General features: G+C 47.5%; 1 protein-coding gene across 7 annotated transcripts in view; it reads right to left on the reverse strand.

Annotated features, from left to right (window-relative positions):
* The window catches only part of RNF123 (ring finger protein 123), a 144,752-nt gene extending 132,779 nt beyond the window's left edge, over positions 1-11,973 (reverse strand). For 5 of the 7 annotated variants that reach the window (XM_050959988.1, XM_050959985.1, XM_050959989.1 and 2 more), the window contains exons 1-4: positions 11,801-11,821; positions 9,033-9,116; positions 3,923-4,040; positions 3,303-3,387 (exon numbers count right to left, since the gene is read on the reverse strand). In XM_050959988.1, coding sequence (XP_050815945.1) covers positions 3,303-3,387; positions 3,923-4,004 — 167 coding nt within the window. In that variant the 5' untranslated portion in view covers positions 4,005-4,040; positions 9,033-9,116; positions 11,801-11,821. Of the gene's footprint in view, positions 1-3,302; positions 3,388-3,922; positions 4,041-9,032; positions 9,117-11,800; positions 11,822-11,890 lie in introns of those variants that run through there. The other 2 variants (XM_050959986.1, XM_050959987.1) reach the window with 2 other exon arrangements.
* Between the last annotated feature and the right edge of the window lie 13,929 nt (positions 11,974-25,902).

Here is a 25,902-nt window from a genome sequence, read left to right on the forward strand (position 1 = left end):
AATTTGTTAGTCTCTAAGGTGCCACAAATACTCCTGTTCTTTTTGCGGATACAGACTAACACGGCTGCTACTCTGAAACCTTCAAAACTCAGTGTGTTACCAAGGTTTAATGAGTTCACACCTTGGTGGCTTGTAAGACAGAGCTGCCTGACTGTCCCCGGCATTGTCCTTTGCTGCTATTTATAGTAAAGCTCATAGTAAGAAGATCCACTTATCTGTGTTACATATTATTAACGGAAGGAATTTGAGGCAGGCAGGCATGCTAGGATCAAAGGCTGAGACATGTGAAGAAGAACAGTGTTTGCAGAGAGATAAGCTAAATTATCAAAGGCCCTCAAGTCTTGGGTGCTATCAGCTGAGGTCAGAAGCAATCCCTTGGGGAGTACTGTGAAACTGGACAACTGCATTACCACAGTGCCTAAAGCCCCATTCATGGACCAGGACCATGTTGTGTTAGGTGCTGTACAAACAGAGCAAAAGGACAGTCCCCGGCCCAGAGAGCTGACAATCTAAATATAAAACAAGAGACAATGTAGACAGATGGGGGCACTCAAGGAAACAATGAGACAGTATTGGGCAGCATGACAGGAATTGGTCTTGGCGCACCTGCAATCTAACCGCTGTCCAGATTTTGTAGGCATCTCAGGACAGGAGAGTTTTCAGGAGGGCTTTGAAGGAGGATAATGAGATAGCTGTGTGAATGTTTAAAGGGAGCTCCACTCAAGCACAGTACAGACCACTACCAGAGAGCACAGCGGCCTAGGACGACTGCTTCAATATGGCAAGTTCTATTAGCCAAGAGCTCTGTTTGTCTGCACCTGAGTAGAGATGGTAATGTACTGGGATCAGGCAACAGCCTTCTACTTCTCAGCTCAAGTCCAGGGAAACAGAGAGGAAAAAACCAAACAGAAGCCAGTTTGTTGGACCAATCACCCTTTCCTGGTCGTCAGTCCCTATGTCCTTAAGGCTCCAGTCATCAAACAAAAGAATTGGAGTTCTGAAAACTGACACGCTGGTGCAAATGGAATATTCCAAGGCATGCTGGCTGGAAAGTTTGTGGCAAAGTAACATGAGACAGTCCTCCCTCCTCCCCCCATAACCTCAACTTACCAACAGCCAAGAGGGCCCAGTGTTATTTTTAGAGGTGATGACAGATCAGATGTGAGCTCAGAATCTAAGCATAGTGGGAGGAATGTGACCCCCAGCGCCTTTTAAACACAGCCAGACAGAAAGAGGAACATTTCACCAGAGGGGCTCCACACCATTCCAACTGCAACTGTACCCACCTACAGGACTTCCAGTGGCAAAGCTGAACACGAGTTACGCAACAAGAGGCCCCAGGATTCTGACCCACAGAATGTGAAGCAGAGTTGAAAGCATAAAAAGAATTTCAATGCCACAGCTTGGTCTCTAGCTTTACTTTTGCCCTGCATAAGCAATTTCCTTCAGATAACACCTAATAAAGATACCAAGTATCAGAGGGGTAGCCGGGTTAGTCTGTATCCACAAAAACAACAAGAAGTCTGATAGCACCTTAAAGACTAGCAGACTTATTTGGGCATAAGCTTTCATGGGTAAAAAAAAAAAAAAAACCCCACTTCTTCAGATGCATAGAGTGAAAATTACAGGCACATGAAAAGAAGAGAGTTACCTTACAAGTGGAAAGCCAATGTTGAACGTCAATTTAGTCAGGGTGGATGTGGTCCACTCCCAATAACTGATGAAGTGTCAATACGAAGAGAAGGAAAATTGATTTTGTAGTGAGCCAGCCACTCCTAGTCCCTGTTCAAGCCCAAATTGAAGGTGTAAGTTTACAAATGAATTGTAGCTCTGCAGTTTCTCTTTGAAGTGGTTTGTTTTTTTTTGTTGAACAATGGCTACTTTTAAATCTGTTGTTGAATGTCCAGGGAGATTGAAGTTTTCTCCTACTGGCTTTTGTATGTTACCATTCCTGATGTCTGATTTGTGTCCATTTATCCTTTTATGTAGGGACTGTCTGGTTTGGCCAATGTACATGTCACCTACTACAGGACAGGTCCAACAAGGAAAATAACAGCACCACTGGCTATCACATACAGCCCCCAGCTAAAACCTCTCCAGTGCATCATCAACGTTCTGCAACCTAACCTGGAAAATGATCCCCACTCTCACAGGCCTTGGGAGGCAGGCCAATCCTCAATTAGACAGCCCCCGCCACCTGAAGCAAATACTCACCAGCAACTACACACCACATCACAGAAACACTAGCCCAGGAACAAATCCCTGTAACAAACCCCATTGCCTTCTCTGCCTCCATATTTACTCCAGCGACACCATCATAGGACACAACAACACCAACCACATCATCAGAGGCTCATTCACCTGCACATCGACTAATGTGATATATGCTGTTATGTGCCAGCAATGCCCCTCTGCCATGTACATTGGCCAAACCGGACAATTCATTTGCAAACTTACACCATCAATTTGGACTTGAGTAGGGACTGGGAATGGCTTGCTTACTATAAAAGCAATTTCCCTCTCTTCGTATTGACACCTCCTCTTCAATTATTGTGAGTGGACCACATCCACTCTGACTAAATTGGCCTTCAGCATTGGTTCTCCACTTATAAGGTAACTCCCTTCTCTTCATGTACCAATATATATTTATATCTGTATCTGTAATTTTCACTCCATGCATCTGAACAAGTGGGTTTTTTACCCACGAAAGCTTATGCCCAAATAAGTCTGTTAGTCTTTAAGGTGCTACCAGACTCCTCGTTGTTTTAGTAATAAAGAGGTCACCATACAGTGCTCCCAAGACTGAGACAACAGAAGGGATATTACTGTCATAGGAAGTGTCACTGTATTAAACATGACAATAGTAGCATTGTGTCTAGTTTACAGGGCACTGACTGCTCAATTTTCACAAAAGCTTACACAACATTTCTGCAGCACTTGCCACTGCATAAGCAAACTGGACAAGCGTGTGCATGATTGATCAGGAAGATGCACAGCTGGCCCTAAGTACGTACAATCACTACATTTACTGTACATCTCCAAGTAAGTTAGGCCTGCTATTACATGTGCACAATTCTATAAGTCAGGCACTGGAAGTCTAATTGTGAGAAGCCATTAAAGAAGAGACTTCTGCAACACAATGCACTTCCACTGGCTTGTTTTTCCCCAATGCCAGCATCACAGAGAGGCTTTGTTACTGACTGACTCTGGAAAGGATCTCCCAGTCCGACATGTCATGACGTGTCCGGAGGAAGGCAGGTGCAGCTTCACTCACTAGGTAAGAGTTAGAAGGCAACCAGTACCTGTAAGCAGCTGCAGGCTGGATCTCATCAGCACTGGGGAAGATGCGGTGGAGATAGTCATTGAGCAGCTTGCTGTTCACTATCCCTGTAGTGAACAGCAAAAGATAAGCAACGGGAAGTCAGGAAGATCACCCCAGAAATATCAATTGCACCTCCTTTGCTATGGTACATTCACAGCCCAGCTTATCATACATTAACTTGCCATACAGACAAACTCTTACACTCTACTTCACCCAAAGGTATAAGATTTGCACGCAGAGAAAACCACTGTGGTACAGAGACAAGAGGGAGAAGCCCTTAGAGCAGTGAAAAGCCCTTCCCCCCCCGCCCCCCAGAAAGACAAAACCCCTCTGGGCTCTTAGGAAGGGTTTAGGTCTTGTTTGCCCTGGAGTTTTGCCCAACTTGTCCCTGTCCAAAAGTGGGGTAAGATGCCCCAGTGCAAACTGCAACTATTCGTCACACTGGGGAGGTGGCAGTGGTATGGCAGCACTAAAGGGTGGAAGTGGGGAAAATCCTCAGTGTCAACTAGAAACTGCAAACTGGCTCTTGCGAAGAACTCAGCCTAGGAAAAAGGTGTGACAGCCTCACCCCACATTTACACACTATGCAAGGGCACGTACCTGTGACCTTGGGCTTCTCAGACTCAATGCTCAGCCTGTAGTTCCTCCGGGAAAAGGCAGTCCCAGCACCTTTCGACGTCATTCTTCACGGCTGTGTGAACCACCACAGAGGCCAAAGCTGAAACAGGGAGGCACACCAGTCTGTCATTAGGAGCAAGGAGACTTGTTGGTGAGAAAGGTCCCTCCCTTAGCTCTTGCCCATCATTATGAATCAAAGGCAAGTACAGAATGTCACTTAGGTTTCCCTGGCTTTAGAAGTACCCAACATGGCACTCAATGTGTACATGATGATGTCAGACAATTAACAGGGTCCCTGCCCGAAGAGCTTGCCACCCAACCAGGGAAGTTAACTGGAGTAGGTTGCCAGCCCCACCCTCAGTCTCACCTGAAGCCTAGGGGAGTGGGAGACAAGGCAATCACAACACATTGTAATTCAGCCATACCCAGCACCTGACCCAGGTTGTACGACTCAGCACCTGCATGCACCAGACAGTGCCCTCAACCCCCATGGGCTCTACAGCCATCAAAGAGCTTAGGCTGCCCCACACCTAGAGCCACTGCACAGAAACTGGGCAAGAGCAGTACATCAGTGCCCAGCATAGACATGCCTCATTAGAGAAGGGGCCCAGGGACAGCCACGTGGTACAAATACCAACCTAGCAGTCCTCACACTCATCCTGACAATACCCCACATGCCCACAGAGACAGGAATAGAATGACACCTCATTCTTCTGTTTGACAGTTTGTACAAGAGGGAACTGCCTTGGTCAGTGACAGCAGAAGGCAGAGAGAGGCCTGAACCAGACAAAAGCAGAACCATATTGCTTACAAAGCAGAGAAGCCATTGAGCACCCAAGGGGTTTTTACATGGACAGCAACTAATTTGGCTAGAAGCAAATGAGCTACTGGTGAAGTAGTTTTCAAGGTGTAAACCTAGCATTAGCCTGAATATTTCTTATTGAGTTCTAGTAATATTGGGAACAGAGTACTACCTCAGAGCCACCCCTAGGTGCCCAAGTTCTCACCCTGAGCAGATCACCGGCAGAAAGCACGGTTTTCTAGACATCACTCATGTTGTTTAAAGGCTGCTACCAAGGACGGCAGATGTGTCAGTTGCAGAACACTTGTGAGCTAGAACACAGCTGGCATCTACTGTTTGTGAGCAAGCACTCTACTGAAAATCACTACAGTCCTCCCACAAGTCCTTTGGAGAACAGCTGTCTGATCAACTTTAGTGTGTTCCCTGCTCTGAAGAAAAGGAGCAGGCAGTGCAAAGCAAGTGTCTGCACCCAGTGGAAACAGCACCAAGCAAAGTGCAGGGTGGAGACTAGAGCAGCTCAGAGGAAAAACGGAGACCCAAGCCAACAATTTAAGTACCGCAGGAAATCCATTGGTGGGAGGTAAATTGGGACAGCTAGGCCAACAGGCAGCAAAGAGAGAAACAAGAGACTGTAAAGAAAACACAGGATTTCTTCCAATTCCACCAGTGCAATGGAGCAATCCCTACTGCACAGTTGCCCTGGACTGTAGTGATGGTGGGGCACTCTCTCAACTCTCCAGTGGAGTGTAATGAAAAACAAAATGATGGGAACAACTCAAAGTTAGGATGTACTAAACCCCCAGAACAGCTTTCATCTGAGAGCTGGCCAAGAATGAAAACAATACACCACACAGAATTCACAATCTTGACAACCTGGAGAAAGTCTGAACAGATTGAAATCCAATTAGGACAAACACAAAATACTCCACTTCAGAAGGAATAATCAACTGCACAAATACAAAATGGTAAATGACTGCCTAGGAAGAAGTACTGAAGAGAAGAATGGGGTGGTTATACCACATCACAGATTAAACAGGAGTCAACAGTGTAATATTGTAGCAAAAAAAATCGATAATCATTCTGGGATGTTGTGAGGATGTGAGAATTTTCTGTAATTTTTATCAATTTGTGTGTGCATCAGTTTCTCCTATACATAGTAGTGATACCCAGCGGGGGGGAAAGGACTGTTTGCTCTCAAGACAGGCTAAGTGACTCAGGTACAGTATGAATGTTGCCTACCAGTCTGAGACGAAATGAATCATTGGGAAAAGCCTGGCCAAGAAAACAATGGCAAATTAGTCACCAGGACATCACCGTCCAGCAACCAACAACCCAGAGGGGGATAGATTTCCCCACCTCTCAGTAGGAAAAAAGTGTGTGGGGGGGGGGGGAGGAGGAGAGAATAGGACCTGGCTGCTGGAAGGAGTTCACTCTCACCTGGGAACTGACCAAGGAGATCAGACAGAGAGAGAGAGAGACAGCTTGTCTGGGCTCTGACTAATCAGAATGGACTTGGGCTATGCTTTAACTTTCAGTTCTCTGGGCTACTATAAGGACTTCCTAAGCTGGGTTCCAGTTGGCTAATAAACCTGACTGTTTTGACAATGGTGTTGAAATGTCACTGCAAATGTCTGGAGAGGCATATTAATCTCTAAAGAGTGTACAAATCTCTACCGGGGTCCATCTCATGTGAACTAGCTGAACAGAGCTCACGGGTTGAGGCAGGAGTGCTGGAGCACCAGAAGTTCAGTCCAATCCAAAGAGTTCAATCCTATGTAGGATGAGTGAGGTCCAAGGGGGTCCGGCACACTGAAGAGGTTCCTCCTAATGCAGTGGTGGTCAAATGTGTTGGCCCAAGGGCCACATTGGGGAATAGAAATTATATGGCAGGCCATGAATGCTCAGAAAATTAGGGTTGGAGTGTGGGAGGGGGTGAGGGCTCTAGTTGGGGGTACAGGCTCTGGGTGAGGCCAGAAATGAGGACTTCAGAATGCGGGAGGGGGATCTGAGCTGGGGAGTGGGGTGCAGGGGGCGGGGAGAGCTCCAGCTGGGGGGTGTGGGCTCTGGGGTGGAGCTGAGGATGAGGAGTTTGGGGTATAGGAGGGTGCTCTGGGCTGGGATAGAGGGGTTCGGAGAGCAGGAGGGGGATCAGGGCTGGGGCAGGAGGTTGGGGTACAGGAAGGAGTTCAGGCTCCAGCTGGAGTTGTGGGTTCTGGGGTGGGGCTGGCGATTAGGAGTTTGGGGTGCAGGAGGGTGCTCCAGGCTGCATAGGGGTTCACAGGGTGGAAGGGGGGACAGGGGGTTGGGGCATTGGGAGAGGCTCAGAGGGGCAGGCTCCGGGCGGCGCTTACCTCAAGCAGCTCCAGGAAGCAGCAGCATGTCCCTTCTCCAGCTCCTACACGAAGACACAGCAAGACAGCTCTGCACACTTCCCCATCTGCAAGCACCATCCCTGCAGCTCCCATTGGAGCACTGGAGCAGGGCCATGCTGCAGCTTCCGGGAGCCGTGTGGAGCATCCCCTGACCCTGCGCCCCAGCTGGAGTGCCAGAATGGGGTCATGCAGCTGCTTCCGGGAGCCACATGGAGTGGTCCTCGACCCTGCTCTCTGGCTGGAGCACTGAAGGGGGGCCATGCTGCGGCTTCCCAGAGCCACATGGAGTGGCCCCCCAACTCCTCGGCTGGAGTGCCGAGCAGGGAAAGCCCCAGACTTCAAGGGCCAGCTTAAAACGGCTGGCAGACTGTAGTTTGCCCACCCCTGCCCCACAGTGTCCCAAAGCTAGGGCATAGCACCAGCCCTGTGGATCCGTGACAGCAGTATTAGTAGGAGTGTTGTAAACAAAACACAAGAAATAATTCTTTCACTCCACTCTGCACTGATAAGGCCTCAACTAGAGTGTTGTGTCCAGTTCTGGGCATCATACTTCAAGGAAGATGTGGACAAAATGGAGAAAGGCCAGAGGAAAGCACCAATAATGATCAATGGTCTAGAAAACATGACCTATGAAGAGAGATTGAAAAAACTGGGGTTGTTTAGTCTGGAGAAGAAAAGACTGAGGGAGAACATGATAACAGTCTTCAAGTACATAAAAGGTTGTCATTAAAAGGAGAGTGATAATTTGTTCTTCTTAGCCACTGAGTATAGGGAAAAAAGCAATGGGCTTAAATTGCAACAAAGGAGGTTTAGGTTGGACATTAGGAACAATTTCCTAACTATCAGGGTAGTTCAGCACTGGAACAAATTGCCTAGGGAGGTTGTGAAATATCTGCCGGTGGGTTTTTATAAGAAGAGGTTAGACATCTGTCAGGGATGGTCCAGAAGATAATACTCAGGCCTGCCTCAGTGCAGGGGACTGGACTAGACATATCAAGATCCCTTCCAGTTCTACAATTTACCCTTAAAGCTAGTTGCTATGCTGCATGTGCAGTTTTAAAAGTTGCTTGGGAACTGTCAACAAGCATGACACTTGACTTTAGCTTCAGAAAAAATAGCTGTGAAAACCAGGTAAGGGCAGGTTAATACAACACCTTGGGGTGTATTATATTATAAGGAACTTGGTTTACTCTTCTCAAAACTGTATTTATTTTAACCTGCCAGAACACTTTAAAACAACAACAAAAAACCACAGCAGACCAGGCACCAATTTATAGCACTTTGGATTTTCTAAAGAATTTTTACAGAGAACCCAACAAGTGTAAAGGAAAAATGACAGCAACAGTGTGAAAGGTGAAGCGCTGCCACTGCAATGAATTTAACAACTGCTTAATGCAAAAGGAAGCAAAGCATGGGGATAGAGGACCAATTCTCAGTATGGGAAGACTAGAAGCTGGGTACTTATGGATTAGTGCCAGAGCTGGTGAGGTCCAAGGTATTTGATAACTATCTGGGAGAGGAGAAAGAGTGGTTTGCAGCAATCTACCAAAGGCACATGTTGACTTTGGTTAGCATATACTAGGAAAAACAGTGAAGTTTGCCATAAAGGCCAAACAGAAATAGCAGCACAAGAGAAGATGAAGTTCAGTGAAGGCATCTAAAAGGTCATAGTGCACACAGGACACAAACAAGTTCTGTAAAATCTGTAAATTCTCAGGAAATAAATCAGTGACTAGTGGAGACATCTGTTCAGTACACAACAGCATTCACAAGACAGTAAATTTTTAAGCTGTTTTACGAGACAAAGTATAATGATGCCCACACAAGTGTGTCCTTACCACAGCCCCTCTCACTACTATACCCCCCCTCTTCCAGTGTGAGGACCTCCAGCACGTGAGGAACGATCAGCGTGTCTTACTTCTATTTTGTCCCTCACTTCATGAGACCAGTTTAAAAACTTCAGGACCAGACTTCAAAGAGAAACTGCTGAGCTTCAGTTCATCTGCAAATTTGACACCATCAGCTCAGGATTAAACAAAGACTGTGAATGGCTTGCCAACTACAAAACCAGTTTCTCCTCCCTTGGTTGTCACACCTCAGCTGCTAGAAGAGGGCCTCATCCTCCCTGATTGAACTAAGCTCGTTATCGTTAGCCTGCTTCTTGCTTGCATATATATACCTGCCCCTGGAAATTTCCACTACACGCATCTGACGAAGAGGGTATTCACCCACGAAAGCTCATGCTCCAAAACGTCTGTTAGTCTATAAGGTGCCACAGGACTCTTTGCTGCTTTTACAGTTTAATCAGCTAGATGATCAGAGCAGGCAGTTCTGAGATCAGCCCACTTTACTGCCCCTATTGCCACTATAATAGCCATAAACAAAATCTTGTGTTTAAAAGGAACTAAGACTTGATACACATAATATCCCCTCTATTGCAAACCCTAAAAAGCAAATTATGGAACAGCTATCATCTGGACCAAACTACCCATGTAGCACCACTTCCAGAGAAAGCAACAGGCTCTGCACCACACTGAACTTCCTACTGACTCCAAATAACACACTCACCTCCCTCACAGGTTACAGCAAAGCCTGCAGTACACATACAGCAACAGCAGCAAACATTCAGGGTTGCAATACTATGCATTCTGTATTTATGGGGAATGGGAAGGCTGCAATTAAGGTTTTGCTCAATACTGTTAGGGCTTCTTATGGGCCACAGGAGGACAGCATTCCTTTTTTCCAGTTCCCTCTTAAAACATGTTTATCTTTTCATACAGTAAGAAAATAGTCTTAAAATCAGGTGCTATAGCGAAAAGTCACTCTAATCTACGTTCCAGTGGCTTGTATCACACACTGGCTCTCAAGCTCCAAAACTGCCAGTGGCTTTAGGGAAATGGAGGCCACTTCTCTTGACCACAGCCTGTAGCTTCAGTGCTCTTGGAAACAAAGGCCCCAACACCAGTTAAATTGCAGCCATTTTTACTAAGGGTATAAGTAATTTCTGTCCTTTGTAAGTTATATGAACTGACAGCCATTTCAAGGAAGGGAAAATTGTAATATAACGGGCAAGATATAAAGACAAACTTTGATTACCTTACAACCTAATCTTTTAAGCGTATGTCTACATTATAAGCACTACACTGGAACAGCTGCTATGCCACTGTAGCTCTGTAGACACTTATTACAATGACTAAAGGGGTTTTTCTGTCCCTGCAGTACAGTTTCTCTCAACTTGGGAATTGCAGGACAGTTTTAGAGGGGTCGCAAGCAGGGCTGGAGTAAAACTTGCTGGGGACCAGGGCAGAAACTAAAGAGTGGGACCCCACAGAAGGCACATGTGACAGTCTCTAGGGGCAAAGCCAGCCCTGGACACGGAAGCATTGACACTGACCCACGGGCTGGGTGGCCCACACCCGGGGCCCATGCCAAAGCCTGAGCTCCGCCTGGGGCTGAACCATGTAACTTAGCTTTGCAAGGCCCTGCTTGCCAGCCCTAAGTATTAATCATAATTTACTTAATGATATTTAAAGGAGAGGGTCAATTTTTTGGGGGGAGGGGGGCAGGGTCACCAGCACAAAAAGCTTGAGACACACTGCTGTAGCAGATCCACCTGTGGAGAGGTGTTCACCCATTGACCTGGCTGTGACTACAGTGGTTAGGTCAACCTAGAGTGCCAGCGCAAAATTTTTCACAGCCCTGAGCCATGTAGCTAGTTTGACGTAACTTTTAGGTGTAGACCAGGCCTCAGCATACATTTGAGGAATGCTGGCAACAAGTTTCAACTATACAGAAAGCCAGCCCTTTGTTAGCAAGAAGAGAGAAATAACAGATCAAATGCTGGAGAAAGTACTTAAAAAGCCCACTTTTAAATAGTTTTCACAAATAAACTGAGATTTAGTTAATCTGTCAGAAAATTCATGCTTTACCTAAAGATCATTGCTGCACACTGAGGGAAGATACAACACACCTTTCATGCAGAACAAAGTGAATGAATGCCTGAAGTGAAAGGGGGAACCCCAGAGGTACTACCACATGCATACTAGAGCCATCTCTTTGGGCTTGCAGCACAGCAACGCTGACTGCAGAAGATGGACTTGGGCTCCAAGGCCCATGGGCTGCTTGCACTAGTTGCTGATACATCTGTCCTAGCCCCCAGGCAAGCATCCATACGCCCAGCACAGTGGGCACTTAATCCCCATCACCCTGAATAATCTACCGTGGTTCTCCTATTCCCAGCCGGAACAGGCTCCCTGCTGAGCTACCATAGGCTTCAGCTGGGTGCAAAGTTAACTCACCTGTCTCAATGCTTTTATTGTGTGAGGGAACCCATGGGCTTTTAGTCTAGGAACACCCACTTTCCATCAGGGCCCCTGCTCCCTCCCGACTACCCCACCACCACCAACCCCAGCCCCTCCAACCCACCCACTCCCACCCAGGGCCCCCCACACCAGCTCCAACAGGCCTACTCCTGCCCAAGGACACCCCACATACACACCAGCCCCAATCCACCCCCGACACGCCCACTCCCGCCCACCACCAGCTCCCACCCCCGACAAGCCCACTCCCGCCCAAGGACACCCACTCCGCCCCCCCAGCCCCTGATCCATCCACTCCCGCCCAGGGCCCCTTCCCATCAGTTCCAGCCCCCAACAGTCCGATGACGCCCAGGGACAAGGCCCCCACCGGTCCCAGACCCCGGCACGTCCAGGGGCACAGCGCTCACAACCCTGGGCGCTCGGGAGCCGCGCTAGGGCCAGGCCCGCAGACACTCACCCGCCCGCGCCCCTCAGTCACAACAACCACCCGGCTACGGACGGAGCCGCAGCAGGGACACTGCGGCCGGGGCGGGGCCGCGCCACAGGCCCCGCCTCTCCGCGCGAACAGCCTGATTGGCGGAACTAGCGGCTCCCCGCGGGCGGGGCGCTGCTCTGGGCTGAGCTGGCGGCGCAGCGCCCCCTGCGGGGGGAGAGCGCCGGCTCAGCCTTCGGGCCGGGTGTCTCGCGCGTGCCTGGGAGTTGCGGGATCTCGGCTTTCCCGTGCCATGCTGAACCTGGAGGGGCCCCGCTCGGTGCAGTGCGGAGCGGCCCTGTAGCAGGCCCCGGTCCCGTTGAAGGAGCTCGCTGTCAGATCTGGGGGCCAGGGATGAGGAGATTGCAGGGTCCCTCATCTGTATATTATGTTTTCTTATCTACATAAAATATAGCCAGCCTTCCCGGGCTCCACCGATATTCAGGAACATGGGACTAGCTCCACCAACGTTTGGGCTTATATTTAATCAAAGCCATCCCGTCCAGAGTACAGATGGGATGTGGGGTCCAGGACAGTCTGGGGGACTAGCAGGGGGCCTGGCGACAGCAGCAGTGAGCGACTCGGCCCCAGCCCGCTCCACCCCTTCCCCCAAGCCCCTATCCCGCTTCTTTCTGGCTTCTGCCTCCTCCCCCAAGTAATGTTGGGAGCCAGCAGGACGGGGTGGGGCCAGGTTGCTTGCTGCTGCTAGCGCCAGGCCTCCCCGCTAACCCTTCCAGGCCACCCTGGACCCCACATCCCCTTGAAACATGGGGCCCCCAAAGCACAGGGCCCAGGGCGGTTGCCCCGGTCCGTCCTATGGATGGGACAGTTCTGCCTGGACCCATTCTGGGCACCACCAAAAATTATACAAACCTGTTGCCCATGCCCTTGGCAGGCAGGGATTTCCCTACACCTCCCTGAATTTCCCCAACACCTCCCCCTCCAGTGTTCAACTAGTCACATGCAGTGTTACCAATTGAGTCTTTGGTTGGAAATTGTAATTGAAACATTAATACACACTTTAAAAGCATATACAGTGTATGATAAAATACTTGTACCTGGAAAAGTGTCATAGGTTTGAAAAGTATGAACAAAGACTAGCTTCTTGTCTTCACACAGCTGTTGTTTTTTCTGACAATGCTTGCAGATTCGTTTCAGCAATGTTGGCCAACCTATCATTTCAAATTATGATTTGTAAGCAAGGTCTGAATGAGCTCTTCCCTGACAGCTGGTGATGAGCCAGGGGAGGGAGGGAAGGCTTTAGGACCAAACTGTATTTACATTAACTCACCTACTGTACCTAGGTATCCAGCAGACAGAGTTTGTGTTATCCAAGTGATCAGTTTTGGCTGCTGTTCAGTTAAAAATCACTTTAGTATTGAATGTGGGGGTCATGGAATGTTACCCTTATTGTATGAGTAAAGGTCAGCAGAACTATACTTAGCCTGTCCTGATTGAGAGGGTCACCCTCAATGCTTAATTTTTGCCAGGGCTGAGCCCCGGCACCTCTAGGCTTGTCAGTTCATAGCCCCGGCACCTCTGGGCTTGCTGCATCAGTAATGAAAGTAAAAAACTTGCTTGAGCCCTGGCACCTCTTTCATTACAAATTAACCACTGGTCACCCTTAACTGAACTGCACTCACTAAGCAAGGTGTGATGTTGCACCCCATAAGGCTTTATGGAAATTTGATATAAATGTATATGTGACATAACTGGAATATGTTTTATGCTACCTAATGCCATGTAACATATCTCTGTGAAGGTTGTCAAGTATCAGAGGGGTAGCCGTGTTAGTCTGGATCTGTAAAAGCAGCAAAGAGTCCTGTGGCACCTTATAGACTAGCAGACGTTTTGGAGCATGAGCTTTCGTGGTGAATACATGCATCCGACAAAGTGGGTATTCACCCACGAAAGCTCATGCTCCAAAACGTCTGTTAGTCTGTAAGGTGCCACAGGACTCTTTCCTGCTCTGTGAAGGTTATGATCTTCTGAATTTATTCCTCCTATTTGTATTCATGTATCATTTTTGTGTTCGAAGTTATGAATATTGGCTGTGTACTTCCTTAATTTCTAAGTAGCCTTAGGTTATGGCTACACTTGCAGTTGTGCGGCTCTGTGAGTTAAATCCTTCTTTGTACAGCTGAGTAGGGAAAGCACTGCAGTCTGTCCACAGTGACAGCTGACAGCGCACTGTCATGGCCAATTTGCAGCTGCATTGGAAGCGGTGCATTATGGGCAGCTATCCCAGCATTAAGTGGCTGCAACATGCTTTTCAAATGGGGGGGATGGAGTGTGACAGGGAGCATGGGGGGAGAGAGAGTGGGTTTTTGAAGTGATGAGATTGTGTCAGCATGCTGTCTTGTACGTTCAGACCCTCTTCCCTCCCCAACCCCCTCTCACTCACTGAAAGCTGTTTCTTTTTTTCTCATAGACCAGATACGCAGCCGCTTGCAGAAACGGACCCCAACTCCTCCACCCCGCACCACCTCTCTCTTCAAGCAAACAGCTGAATGTTTTCAAACGGAACCCCTCCCCCCGCCTGTCTCTCACTCATTCAAAGCAACCAGTATCTGTGTTTGTTTTTTTGATAAGCAGCCCCCAAAACGGAGCTTTGAAAGGGCACTTGCTCCTCCAGAGTTCACAACAAAACAAGAGAGGACGCTTCAGTTAAAAGGATTATGGGGAGTTTCCGGAGGTCAATCAGTGTGTAATAACGTTACTCCCCATTTACACTGGAGCAGCAGCATCTCAGCCAATACGCAACAGCTGTTATTCCTCTCAGGGAAGTGGAGTACCAGCAGTGCTGTAGCCACGGAGACCGCTGGGAGATCCCTCCATTTTGTCTTCAGCTGGTTCAAGAGATAGCCCCTCCACCCCCAAGGATACCTGAGAGAAACTGGAACAAAGGACAGTAACTACAGGGGGGTGAGTGATTGCTAGACCCAGACTAGAAGGAGATTAGTCTGTAAAAGGAAACTTACTGGAAAACCTCTGAGGGTGAGGTTTTATCTGTATTCAGTTGTATTACTGTATTAGGCTTAGGGCATGGCTACACTTGCAGATGTAGAGCGCTTTGAGCTAACCAGCCTTCGGAGAGCGTAGTAGGGAAAGCACTACAGTCTGTCCACACCGACAGCTTCAAACACAGTGGCGTGGCCACATTTGCGGCACTTGCAGCGGCATTGCGAGAGCTGCATTATGGGCAGCTATCCCAGCATCCAAGTGACTGCAATGTGCTTTTCAAATGGGGCTGGTGGGGTGGAGTGTGACAGGGAGTATGATGTGTGTATGTGGGGGGAGAGAGACTGGGTTTTGGGGGGGCTGACAGCATGTCAGCATGCTGTCTTGTAAGTTCAGAGAGCAGCAGACCCCCTCTCTCCCCCTGCCTCTCTCTCTCTCACATACAGCATTCCACATGAATGGTTGATTTTTCTCGGAGCAGATAAGCAGCCGGCTGTCAGAAACGGAGCTTTCAAAGGGCACTTCCACATTCCTGCAGCAATTCAAAACAATGACAAGAGTAGCCACTTGACTTAAGGAGATTATGGGACCTTTCCGGAGGCCAATCAGAGCACAGTAATGCAACATCTTGTTCACACTGGTGCCGCATCGCTCCAGCGGGGGCTCAGCAAACGTTATTCCTCTCACCGAGGTGGAGTACCAGGAGCTCTCTAGCCGTGGACTCAGAGCGTTCTATATGCCTTGCCAGTGTGCTCAGGGAGTGAGCTAGTGCGCATGGGGCTTCTTTATTGCACACTAACTCGCAAGTGTAGCCAAGCACTTAGACTTGCGTGTTTTGTTTTCTTTTACTTGGTAATTCACTTTGTTCTGTCTGTTACTACTTGGAACTACTTAAATTCTACTTCCTGTATTTAATAAAATCACTTTTTACTTATTAATTAACCCAGAGTATGTATTAATACCAGGAGGAGGGGGAAAATAGCTGTGCATATCTCTCTATCAGTGTTATAGAAGGCGAACAATTTATGAGTTTACTCTGTATAAGCTTTATACAGGGTAAAACAGATTTATTTGGGGTTGGACCCCATTGGGAGTTGGGCATCTGAGTGTTAAAGACAGGAACACTTCTTAAGCTGCTTTCAGTTAGGCTCACAGCTGTTAGGGGATGTGGTTCAGACCTGGGTCTGGGTTTGCAGCAGGCTAGCGGGTCTGGCTCAAACCAGGCAGGGCACTGAAGTCCCAAGCTGCCAGGGCAGGAAAGCAGGGGCAGAAGTAGTCTTGTCATATCAGTTGGCAGCCCCAAGGAGGTTTCTGTGATCCAACCCGTCACACTAGGGGTTTGAATGGTAGATCCCAGTGAAGAGAGAGCAGGGGGGTGTGGGGGGCAGGGGTTTTGCTTGGTGGTGTGGGCTGTGCCTTAGGGCACATCTACACTGGCAAAGTTACAGCGCTGCTCAGAAAGCGCTGAAGAAAAACTGCTGTTGTGTGTTCACACTGACAGCTGCCTGCACAATAGTGTGTTCACACTTGTAGCACTATTCAGAGCAATGCACTCTGGGCAGCTATCCCACAGAGCACCTCTTTCTCTTTTGCCGCTAAGACTTGTGGGAAGGCAGAAGGCATCCTGGGTCCTGTCCCAATGCCCTGTGATGCATTGCTTCACATCCCAGCAATCCCTGTGCTTCCGTCTGCATTTCGCGCCATCTTTCAAAGGTTTGTGTACTGCACACCCTGCTCTGCCTCTTTCTGGTGGCAGGAATGGATCCTGAGCTGTTGACCAGAATGCTGCTTGCACTGACCAACATGTCACGAGTGGCAGTGAAGTATTCCTTAAACTACAAAGGCAAGAGGAATGCGACATTGATCTCACTATATGTAGTAGCTATGACACAAGAATGCTTGTGGCATTCATGGAGGTGCTGACCACAATGGAGCGCGGCCTTTGAGCTCGAGAAACAAGCACTGAATGATGGGATCACATCATGATCCACATCTGGGATGGTGAGCAGTGGCTGCAGAACTTTCACGAGGAAAGCAGAAGCCACATTCATGGGACTGTGTGATGAGCTCGCCCCAGCCTTGTGGAACAAGGACACGAGAATGAAAGCTGCCCTGTCGCTGGAGAAACACATGGCGATTGCACTGTGGAAGCTGGCTACTCCAGACTGCTACTGATCGGTCACTACCCAATTTGGAATGGGAAAGTCGACCATTGGAGTCGTGTTGATGGAAGTGTGCAGGGTCATTAATCGCATCCTGCTCCAAAAGACCATGACTCTGGGCAACATGTATGAGATTGTGGATGGCTTTGCACAAATGGGCTTCCCTAACTGTGGCGGGGTGATAGATGGTATGCACATTCCAATTCTGGCACCAGACCACCTAGCCACTGAGTACATTAATCCCAAGGGATATTTCTCAATGGTTCTCCAGGTGCTTGTGGATCACCGTGGGCGCTTCACAGACATTAACGCAGGCTGGCCTGGAAAGGTGCATGACACACGCATCTTTCGGAACATTGGCCTGTTCAAGAAGCTGCAAGAAGGGACTTTCTTCCTGGACCAGAAGATCACCGTAGGAGAAGTCAAAATGCCTATTGTGATCCTGGGAGACCCCTCCTACCCCTAATGCTGTGGCTCATGAAGCCATATACAGGGCAACTTGACAGCAGCAAGGAGTGGTTCAACAACAGGCTGAGCAAGTGCAGAATGACTGTGGAGTGTGCATTTGGCTGTTTAAAATCCCGCTGGACATGGCTGATGACAATATTCCTATGCTTATAGCTGCGTGCTGTACGCTCCATAATATTTGTGAAGGGAAGAGTGAAAGCTTCACTCAGGGCTGGACCACAGAGGCTCAGCGCCTGGAGGCTGAGTTTGAAGAGCAAGAGACCAAGGCTATTAGAAGGGCACAGCGTGGGGCCATAAGGATCATGGATGCTTTAAAGCAGCAATTAGAAACTGAAAGCCACTAATATTTGTTGCTATGCTCAGGATTGCCATGCTTGTGATGCTAGGAGGTGATTGGTGCACATTATGCAAGAAGAGGCGTTAACGTAATTGTATGTTGCTTTGCAGTGCTCTTTTTGCTTTCACTTAATAGAATAAAGATTGCTTTCAAACAAACACAATTATTTTATTGAAAGACAACAACCAGAGGAGAGAGTGAAACTAAAAAATTAATCAGCAGGGAGGGGGATGGGGGAATGGAAAGCCTCAAGAGGAGGAGGGGTCCCGAGACAGCTACAGATTTGTATATGTCCAGGGATCATACCCAGTCTTCTCCTTTGGAGTATGATGCAGTGGATTTAAAAGTTTATTAGAGAATATTTAAATAAAGATGATACAAAGAGTTTGAAACGTCATTTATTGGTCATTGGGGGCAACATACAGAGTATAGGGGGACGCTGGTATTTGGAAATTGGTTACCACATAACATATACAGTCTGTAAGGTCCCCAATGCGGGGTGTACGGTGGGTGGGATTAAGAAGCAGTAAGGAAGCAGTGAGGGTACATCGCTCACTACACTTCAGCAGGGCCAAACTGCAAACGGACGGGTGTTGAGTGCAGTGTGTATTGGGAGTCCACATTGCTGGACTGTGAGAAGGGAGGAGTGGAATGCTGCGGGTAGAGAGTGGAGCAGGATGTTGACAAGAGTGTGTTGGTGATGTATGTGAGGGGAGGGGGCGCATGGAAAAGAGTTTTGCAACAGTGGCTGCAGGGGAGGGCGAGTGCAGAGCTGCTCAGTTTGAAGAGCTAGTATTGCCTGGAGCGTGTCTGCTTGGCACTCCATAACTGTTAAGAGCCGTTCCATGGCTTCTTTCTAGTGTGCCGTGTTCTCCTTTTGTTCCCTTTTCCTGCTGTCCCGCCACTCCTTCAATTCCTTTTTCTCAGCAGCGGAGTGCATCATAACCTCACGCATAAAGTCCTCCTTAGTTAGGGTAACCAGATGCCCGATTTTATAGGGACAGTCCCAATTTTTGGATCTTTTTCATGTATAGGCTCCTATTACCTGCACCCCGTCCCGATTTTTCACATTTGCTGTCTGGTCACCCAATCCTTAGTTTTTCTTGGACACTTCCTAATTCTTCGCAACCGTTCTGCCACCGATAACAAAGAGGGAGACCAGGCTCCCAAGGTCATCTCTATGAAGTTTAAATGCAACATTTTACAGAAGCTGTATTGTTTGCAACACAGACAACACTGTTCCAGTGTTTTAAAACACAGCCAGTACTCACACACCTGTCACTAACTGGCTGACCCCAGGCAAGCACACATAAGCCATAAGACCCCCAAAATGGTGAGTAGCCACAGGGGCAGGGTAAATCACTGTTCCTGGACCCTGCTGTACACTGGGCACATGGTTCTTCGGCACTTGGGGAGAGCCAGCACTGTAGGGGGGGCTTGATAATCATTCCTGTTCCCACACTTTCCACAGGAGGTGATCATTATGGAAGATATCTCCCTGCTGAGGGTGAGCAGGGAATCAATGGAGTGTCTTCTCCAAGTCTGCAGCTTCCGCCCTGGCCCCATGCGGCTAGCCTGTGTATGGCAATGATCCCCCCCATCCCCTCTGCACCCGAAATGGCACAGTGGCACGGGAAAGTTACTGTTAATGGGGCAAGAAACAAAGCAGCTCTGCTGAGGAACCTGTGGGAGCAGATTGCCCAGTGTCTCCACAAGAGTTTCCTGGTGATCTCTGAGGGAGATTCCCATGAAGTGAGGGAGTGTATCAACAGCCTGTTCCACTGCTCAAACTAGGCATGAGGTGGGAGACAAGTCTGCTTTCTGCAACCCTCCTGCCCCCAACAACTCATTTCAGCAATTCCCAAAATCAGATCCACTTACCAAGGGCCTCCTCTCCTGTTTGCGCTTTGCCAAGGTCCAACTGCTGTGACTGGCTAGGCTCCTCCAGGGAAGAAAAGAGCTCCTGTCTGCATGCATCTCTGGCCTCCGAGTCATCCTCTGCCTCTGGTTCCCCCTACCCTTCTTCATCCAAGATTGCCTCCTCCTAGCTCGATCCACTCTTGACTGGCACATGAGCTGACAAAGTATCCGCAGGGGCCTTCACAGTGAAGGTGTGGTCACCACTGAGTATCGTGTCCTGCTCTTTGTAGAACAGGCAGCTCATGGACGCAGCACTGGAGTGGAAATTAGTAGGCATTCCACAGCTCCTTCGGTTTGACCCTGAACTGCAATGTGTCCCAGTCATGGCCCTTTTTTATCATGCACCTAGAAATCTGTCCATAGGTATCATAATTCCAATGGCTGGAACGCAGCTGTGACTGCACTGCCTCCTCTCCCCAAATGCTGATGAGGTCCAGCAGCTCGGCATTGCTCCAAGTGGGGGATCGCCTGGTGCATGGAGCAGGCATGGCTGCCTGGAAAGATGTGCTGAGACCACTGCACACATCACTGAGCAAACAGGAAGGGGACTTTCAAATTTGCAAAGGAATGTGGTGTGGGGCTAGGGTGACCAAATGTCCTGATTTTATAGAGACAGTCTTGATTTTTGGGTCTTTTTCTTATATAGGATCCTATTACCTCCCACCCCTTGTCCTGATTTTTCACATTTGCTGTCTAGTCACCCTAGGTGGGGCTGATGGTTGGTCACCTGAGGGCAGGGCAGTAGAGTTCAAATGGATGTCCAGAGAGGTGAGAACAGGCATTGTGGGACAGGTCCCGGAGGCCAATCACAACGCTGTAATCACCAGTGTCTACATCGGTGCGGCAGCACTGTCTATGCCTCTCATCGAGGTGGTTTTTTTAGAGTGCTGCATCTGTGCAGTTTCTGCGCATTAAGTGGCTTGGCAGTGTGTACACCTCAGGAGTTACAGCGCTTAAAGCTGCTTTACTATGCATACACTTGCCAGTGTAGATGGGACCTAAGAGTCACAGGCACTATTTAACTTGCCCCTCTCTCCTATTTAAAGATAGAGCTTAGGCTCCATAAAGAGTCTTTTGTTTTGTTAAGTGACCACTAGAGCTGAAATCACCAAAAATCAGGTCTGAGTTCTTAGATCTGCTGCAGGACAGCATTTCTGTGGAAAAAACAGCCCAGCCTGCACATGCTGTAATGTTCCCCCACTGAGAGCTGAAATCACTGAGAGCTGAGTGGAACCTCAAGAGACCGACTTGCAGGGGACCAGGTTCTGGAACTAACTCCCACTAGGAGTTGTGAGGTCAAACAACTTACTTAGTTTTAGGAGCGAGCTGGACAAATTTATGAGTGAGATTGTATGAAAGGGTTGTTTGTGATCATAGGTGCCGACTTCCTCTCTTCTCTGGGGGGTGCTTGACCTGTCCCAGGCCCACTCCCACTGTACCCCTTTCCCCAAACCCTACCCCTGCTCTGCCTGTTCCCACCCTCGCTCCACCTCCTCCTGCCCCCTACCCTGAGCGTGTCCCATCTCCACTGCTCCCCCTCCCTCCTGGACCTTCCTTGCAGAAGGCAATGGGAGGAGAGGGAGGAGTTGATCAGTGGGGCCAACAGCAGGTGGGAGGATCAAGGACAAGAGCTAATTTTTTTCCATGGGTGCTCCAACCCTGGAGCACCCCTGGAGTCAACCCCTATGCTTCTGATAGTAGGGAGTGGGGCTCAGCAGCACTGGAGGGTCCCTTTGGGTTATTGTCTTATGCGCCTACAGCTCATGCTTCAGGGTTTAAGCAATCTTCTGGGGTTTTAAGGGGAATGAGGGTTGGTCTCCTTCCTCTGCATCAGGGATGGCCATGGATGGAGATGGGGCATTGGGCAAGGTGGGCCAGGACTCTGAGGTGGCACTGGGCATTCTCTCTCAGGTGCTTGGCCAGTTGATTCTTGCTCATGTGCTCAGGATCTAAAATGATCACCATATGTGGGGTCAGGAAGGAATTTTCCCCCAGGTCAGACTGGGAGGGACCTTGGGGATTTTTTTACCTTTCTTTGCAATGTGGGGTATGGGTCACTTGCCAGGATTATCTGAGTCTCTCTCACTTCATCATTTCCTTGCCATTGCAGGAGCCTTCAGCACCCAGTACTTCCTGTTCTCTGCCTGTGTCACATAATAGTCTTGTCTCCTGTGTGCTGTAATAGTTGGGTCACATTTTGATTGTTGGGTTTAGTGGGCTAGTGCTGGGGGGTGCTAGTGGCCTGTGCTATACAGCGGGTGGTAGGAAGTCAGATTAGAGCAGCGGTTCTCAACTACGGGTACGCAGAGGTCTTCTGGGGGTACATCAACTCATCTAGATACATGCCTAGTTTTACAACAGGCTTCATAAAAAACACTAGCGAAGTCAGTACAAACTAAAATTTCATACGACTTGTTTATACTGCTCTATATACTAGACACTAGACTATAAGTATAATATTTATAATCCAGTTGATTTATGATTGTATGGTAAAAATGAGAACATAAGCAGTTTTTCAGTAATAGTGTGCTGTAATACTTTTGTATTTTTATGTCTGATTTTGTAAGCAAGTAGTTTTTAAGTGAGGTGAAACTTGGGGATATGCAAGACAAATCAGACAACTGAAAGGGATACAGTAGTCTGGAAAAGTTGAGAGCCACTGAACTAGACGATCTGCTCCCTTCTGGCTTTGAACTCTGACTTTGTTGTCACAGTTGAGAGCAACTGGACCTTTATTTCCTGACTGTGGTCCAGGAAGGGCATCCGCTCCTGGGCTTTCAAACTCCCCAGCAGTTGCCTTTCTGGCTGGAGACCTATGTCTCTCTCCCTTCTGACTGGGGTTATTTCTAGGCTGCCAGCTCTCTGCCTTCACTGTGTTATTCCCAGCAGAGACTTACTTTCTCCTCAGAGAGGGATAAGAGTGACTGTCTGTAAATTACCACACTGAGATATGTTCCATTCTATGCAGCCGAAGAAGTGGGCTGTTGCCAATGAAAGCTTATGCTCAAATAAATTTGTTAGTTGTCTCTAAGGTGCCACAAGTACTCCTGTTCTTTTTGCAGATACAGACTAACATGGCTGCTACTCTGATACACTGTACTACTTATGCAAGCCTGTCTTATTCTTAAGGTGAAAGTATTACAGGAAAAAAATTAAAAACAATGAAAGAGCCTACATGCCTGCTCATATGGTTACCACAGGTCACCCCAGTCCTAACATGGGCTCTGGCAACAGCAGTCTTTAAACATCCATGGGGGACTCCTGTGTGGTCACATGCTCATAACAGATCAGTTCAGAACAAGCACCCAATCTTATGCGGCTTCAGCAGGCCCAGTATTTCCAACACTTCCGTAAGGATGGGAGGGCCTCCATGGACCAGGAGTCCTATGTTTGCTTCATCAGAAAGAAGGCCCTGAGCCAGTTTAAAACCAGGCTCTTTATCCAAAAATCCTCTTTGTCTATTGGTCCACGGAGAATCTGGTTTGTACTAGTATACATGCACATCTCCAGCGGGTGGCTTTGAAGTACATTAACCTCCCCCTGCAACTAAAGAAAATACATATAATGCCACAGTAACATGTACTTAATTTCATTTTTAATATAATATACCCCAAAGGCATTAACCCTAACTCAATAAGTTTTAACTTAATTTGATAGAGTTTATTTTAATTCAATAAGGTTTGTTCAAGATCAGGTCAGTCTATCAAGCTGATTTTTTAAAAAGGCTCCAGAGGCAATCCAGGCAATTACAGCCCCTTAAGTCTAACTTCTGTACCATGCAAATTGGCTGAAACTATAGTAAAGAACAGAAGTTCAGACACATAGATGAACACGATTTGTGGGGAAGAGTCAACAGGGCTTTTGGAAAGGGAAATCATGCCTCACCAATCTATTAGAATTTTTTGAGGAAGTCAACAAACATGTGGACAAAGGTGATCCAGAAGATACAGTATACTTGGACTTTCAGAAAGCCTTTCACAAGGTCCCATATCAAAAGCTCATAAGTAAGGAGTCAAGGGATAAGAGGGAAGGTCCTCTCATGGATCAGTAACTGGTTAAAAGACAGGGAACAAAGGGTAGGAATAGATTGTCAGTTTTCAGAATGGAGAAAGGTAAATAGTGGTGTCTCTTAGGGATCTGTAATGGGACCAGTACCATTCAACATATTCATAAATTATCTGAAAAAAGGGTAAACGGTGAGATAGCAAAGTTTGCAGATGACGCTAAATTACTCAAGATAGTTAATTCCAAAGCTGACTGTGAAGAGTTACAAAGGGCTCTCACACAATTGGGCAATAAAATAGCAGATTAAATTCAATATTGATCAATGCAAAGTAATATACATCAGAAAACATAATCTCAACTATAGATATGATATGATGGGGTCTAAATTAGCTGTTGCCACTCAAGAAAGAGATCTTGGAATCACTATTGATAGTTCTCTGAAAATATCTGCTCAATGTGCAGGGGCAGTTAAGAAAGCTAACAATGTTAGGAACCACTAGGAAATGGATAGATAAGAAGACAGTAAATATCATGATGCCACTATATACTCCCCCACCTTGAATACTGCATGAAGTTCTGGTCACTCCATCTCAAAAAAAAATTAGAGTTGGGGAAAATGCAGAAAAGGACAGAAAAATTATTAGGGGTGTGGAACAGCTTCCATATAAGGAGACAATAATAAGCCTTGTAGTGTTCAGCTTGAAAAAGAGGCAACTAAGAATGAACAGGAGTACTTGTGGCACCTTAGAGACTAACAAGTTTATTTGAGCATAAGCTTTCGTGGGCTACAGACCAACTTCATCGGATGCATGTTGTCATGGTATAATTCCCCACTCTGAACCTTAGCATCCAAAAGATGAGGTACCAGCATGAATTCCTCTAAGCTCAATTACCAGCTTAGGACTTGTAGCGCTGCTACCAACCAGGAATTCCAGTGCCTGGTACACTCTGGTCCCCCCAAAACCTTGCCCAGGGACCCCCAAGACCCAGTCCCTCTGGATCTTAACACAAGGAAAGTAAACCTTTCCCTCACCATTGGCTCTCCCAGACTTCCCCTCCCTGGGTTACCCTGGAAGATTACTGTGATTCAAACTCCTTGAATCTTAAAACAGAGAAGAAAATTCACCTTCCTCCCCTCCTTCTCTCTCCTCCTCCCATACTCTCCCTGAGAGAGAAAGTAATCCTAACAAAGAGAGAAATTAACCTCTCTCTCCCCCTTCCCTCCTTTCTCCCCACCAATTCCCTGGTAAATCAAGACCCAGTCCCCTGGGGTCTCACCACAATAAAAAAACAATCAGGTTCTTAAACAAGAAAAGCTTTTAATTAAAGAAAGAAAAAAGAGTGAAAATTATCTTTGTAAATTTAAAATGGAACAGGTAGGTACAGGGTCTTTCAGCTGTAGACACTGGGAATACCCTCCCAGCCTAAGTATACAAGTACAAATTAAAATCCTTTCAGCAAAATACAAATTTGAACTCCTTCCAGCCAAATACACATTTGCAAATAAAGAAAACAAACATAAGCCTAACTCGCCTTATCTACCTAGTACTCACTATTCTGAACTTATAAGAGCCTGTATCGGAGAGATTGGAGAGAAACCTGGTTACACATCTGGTCCCTCTGAGCCCCCAGAGTGAACAACAACCAAAAACTAACAGCACACACAAAAACTTCCCTCCCTCAAGATTTGAAAGTATCCTGTCCCCTGATTGGTCCTCTGGTCAGGTGACAGCCAGGCTCACTGAACTTGTTAACCCTTTACAGGCAAAAGAGACATGAAGTACTCCTGTTCTATTAACCCTTAACTATGTGTTTATGACATATGTAGTGGAAAATATAGTAGGAAGATATATATATATACACACACAGAGAACATGAAACAATGGGTGTTACCATACACACTATAAGGAGAGTGATCAGTTAAGATGAGCTATTATCAGCAGGAGAGAAAAAGAACTGTTTGTGGTGGTAATGAAAATGGCCCATTTCCAGCAATTGACAAGGGGATGTAAGGAACTGGGGGTGGGGCGGAATTAGCATGAGAAATAGTTTTACTTTGTGTAATGGCCCATCCACACATTCAAAAACCAGTTGGAGAACAGTTCAATCTCCCTGGCCACTCGATTACAGACCTAAAAGTCACA

The sequence above is a fragment of the Gopherus flavomarginatus genome, chromosome 6 (assembly GCF_025201925.1).
Source record: "Gopherus flavomarginatus isolate rGopFla2 chromosome 6, rGopFla2.mat.asm, whole genome shotgun sequence".
Classification (NCBI taxonomy): Eukaryota; Metazoa; Chordata; order Testudines; family Testudinidae; genus Gopherus; species Gopherus flavomarginatus.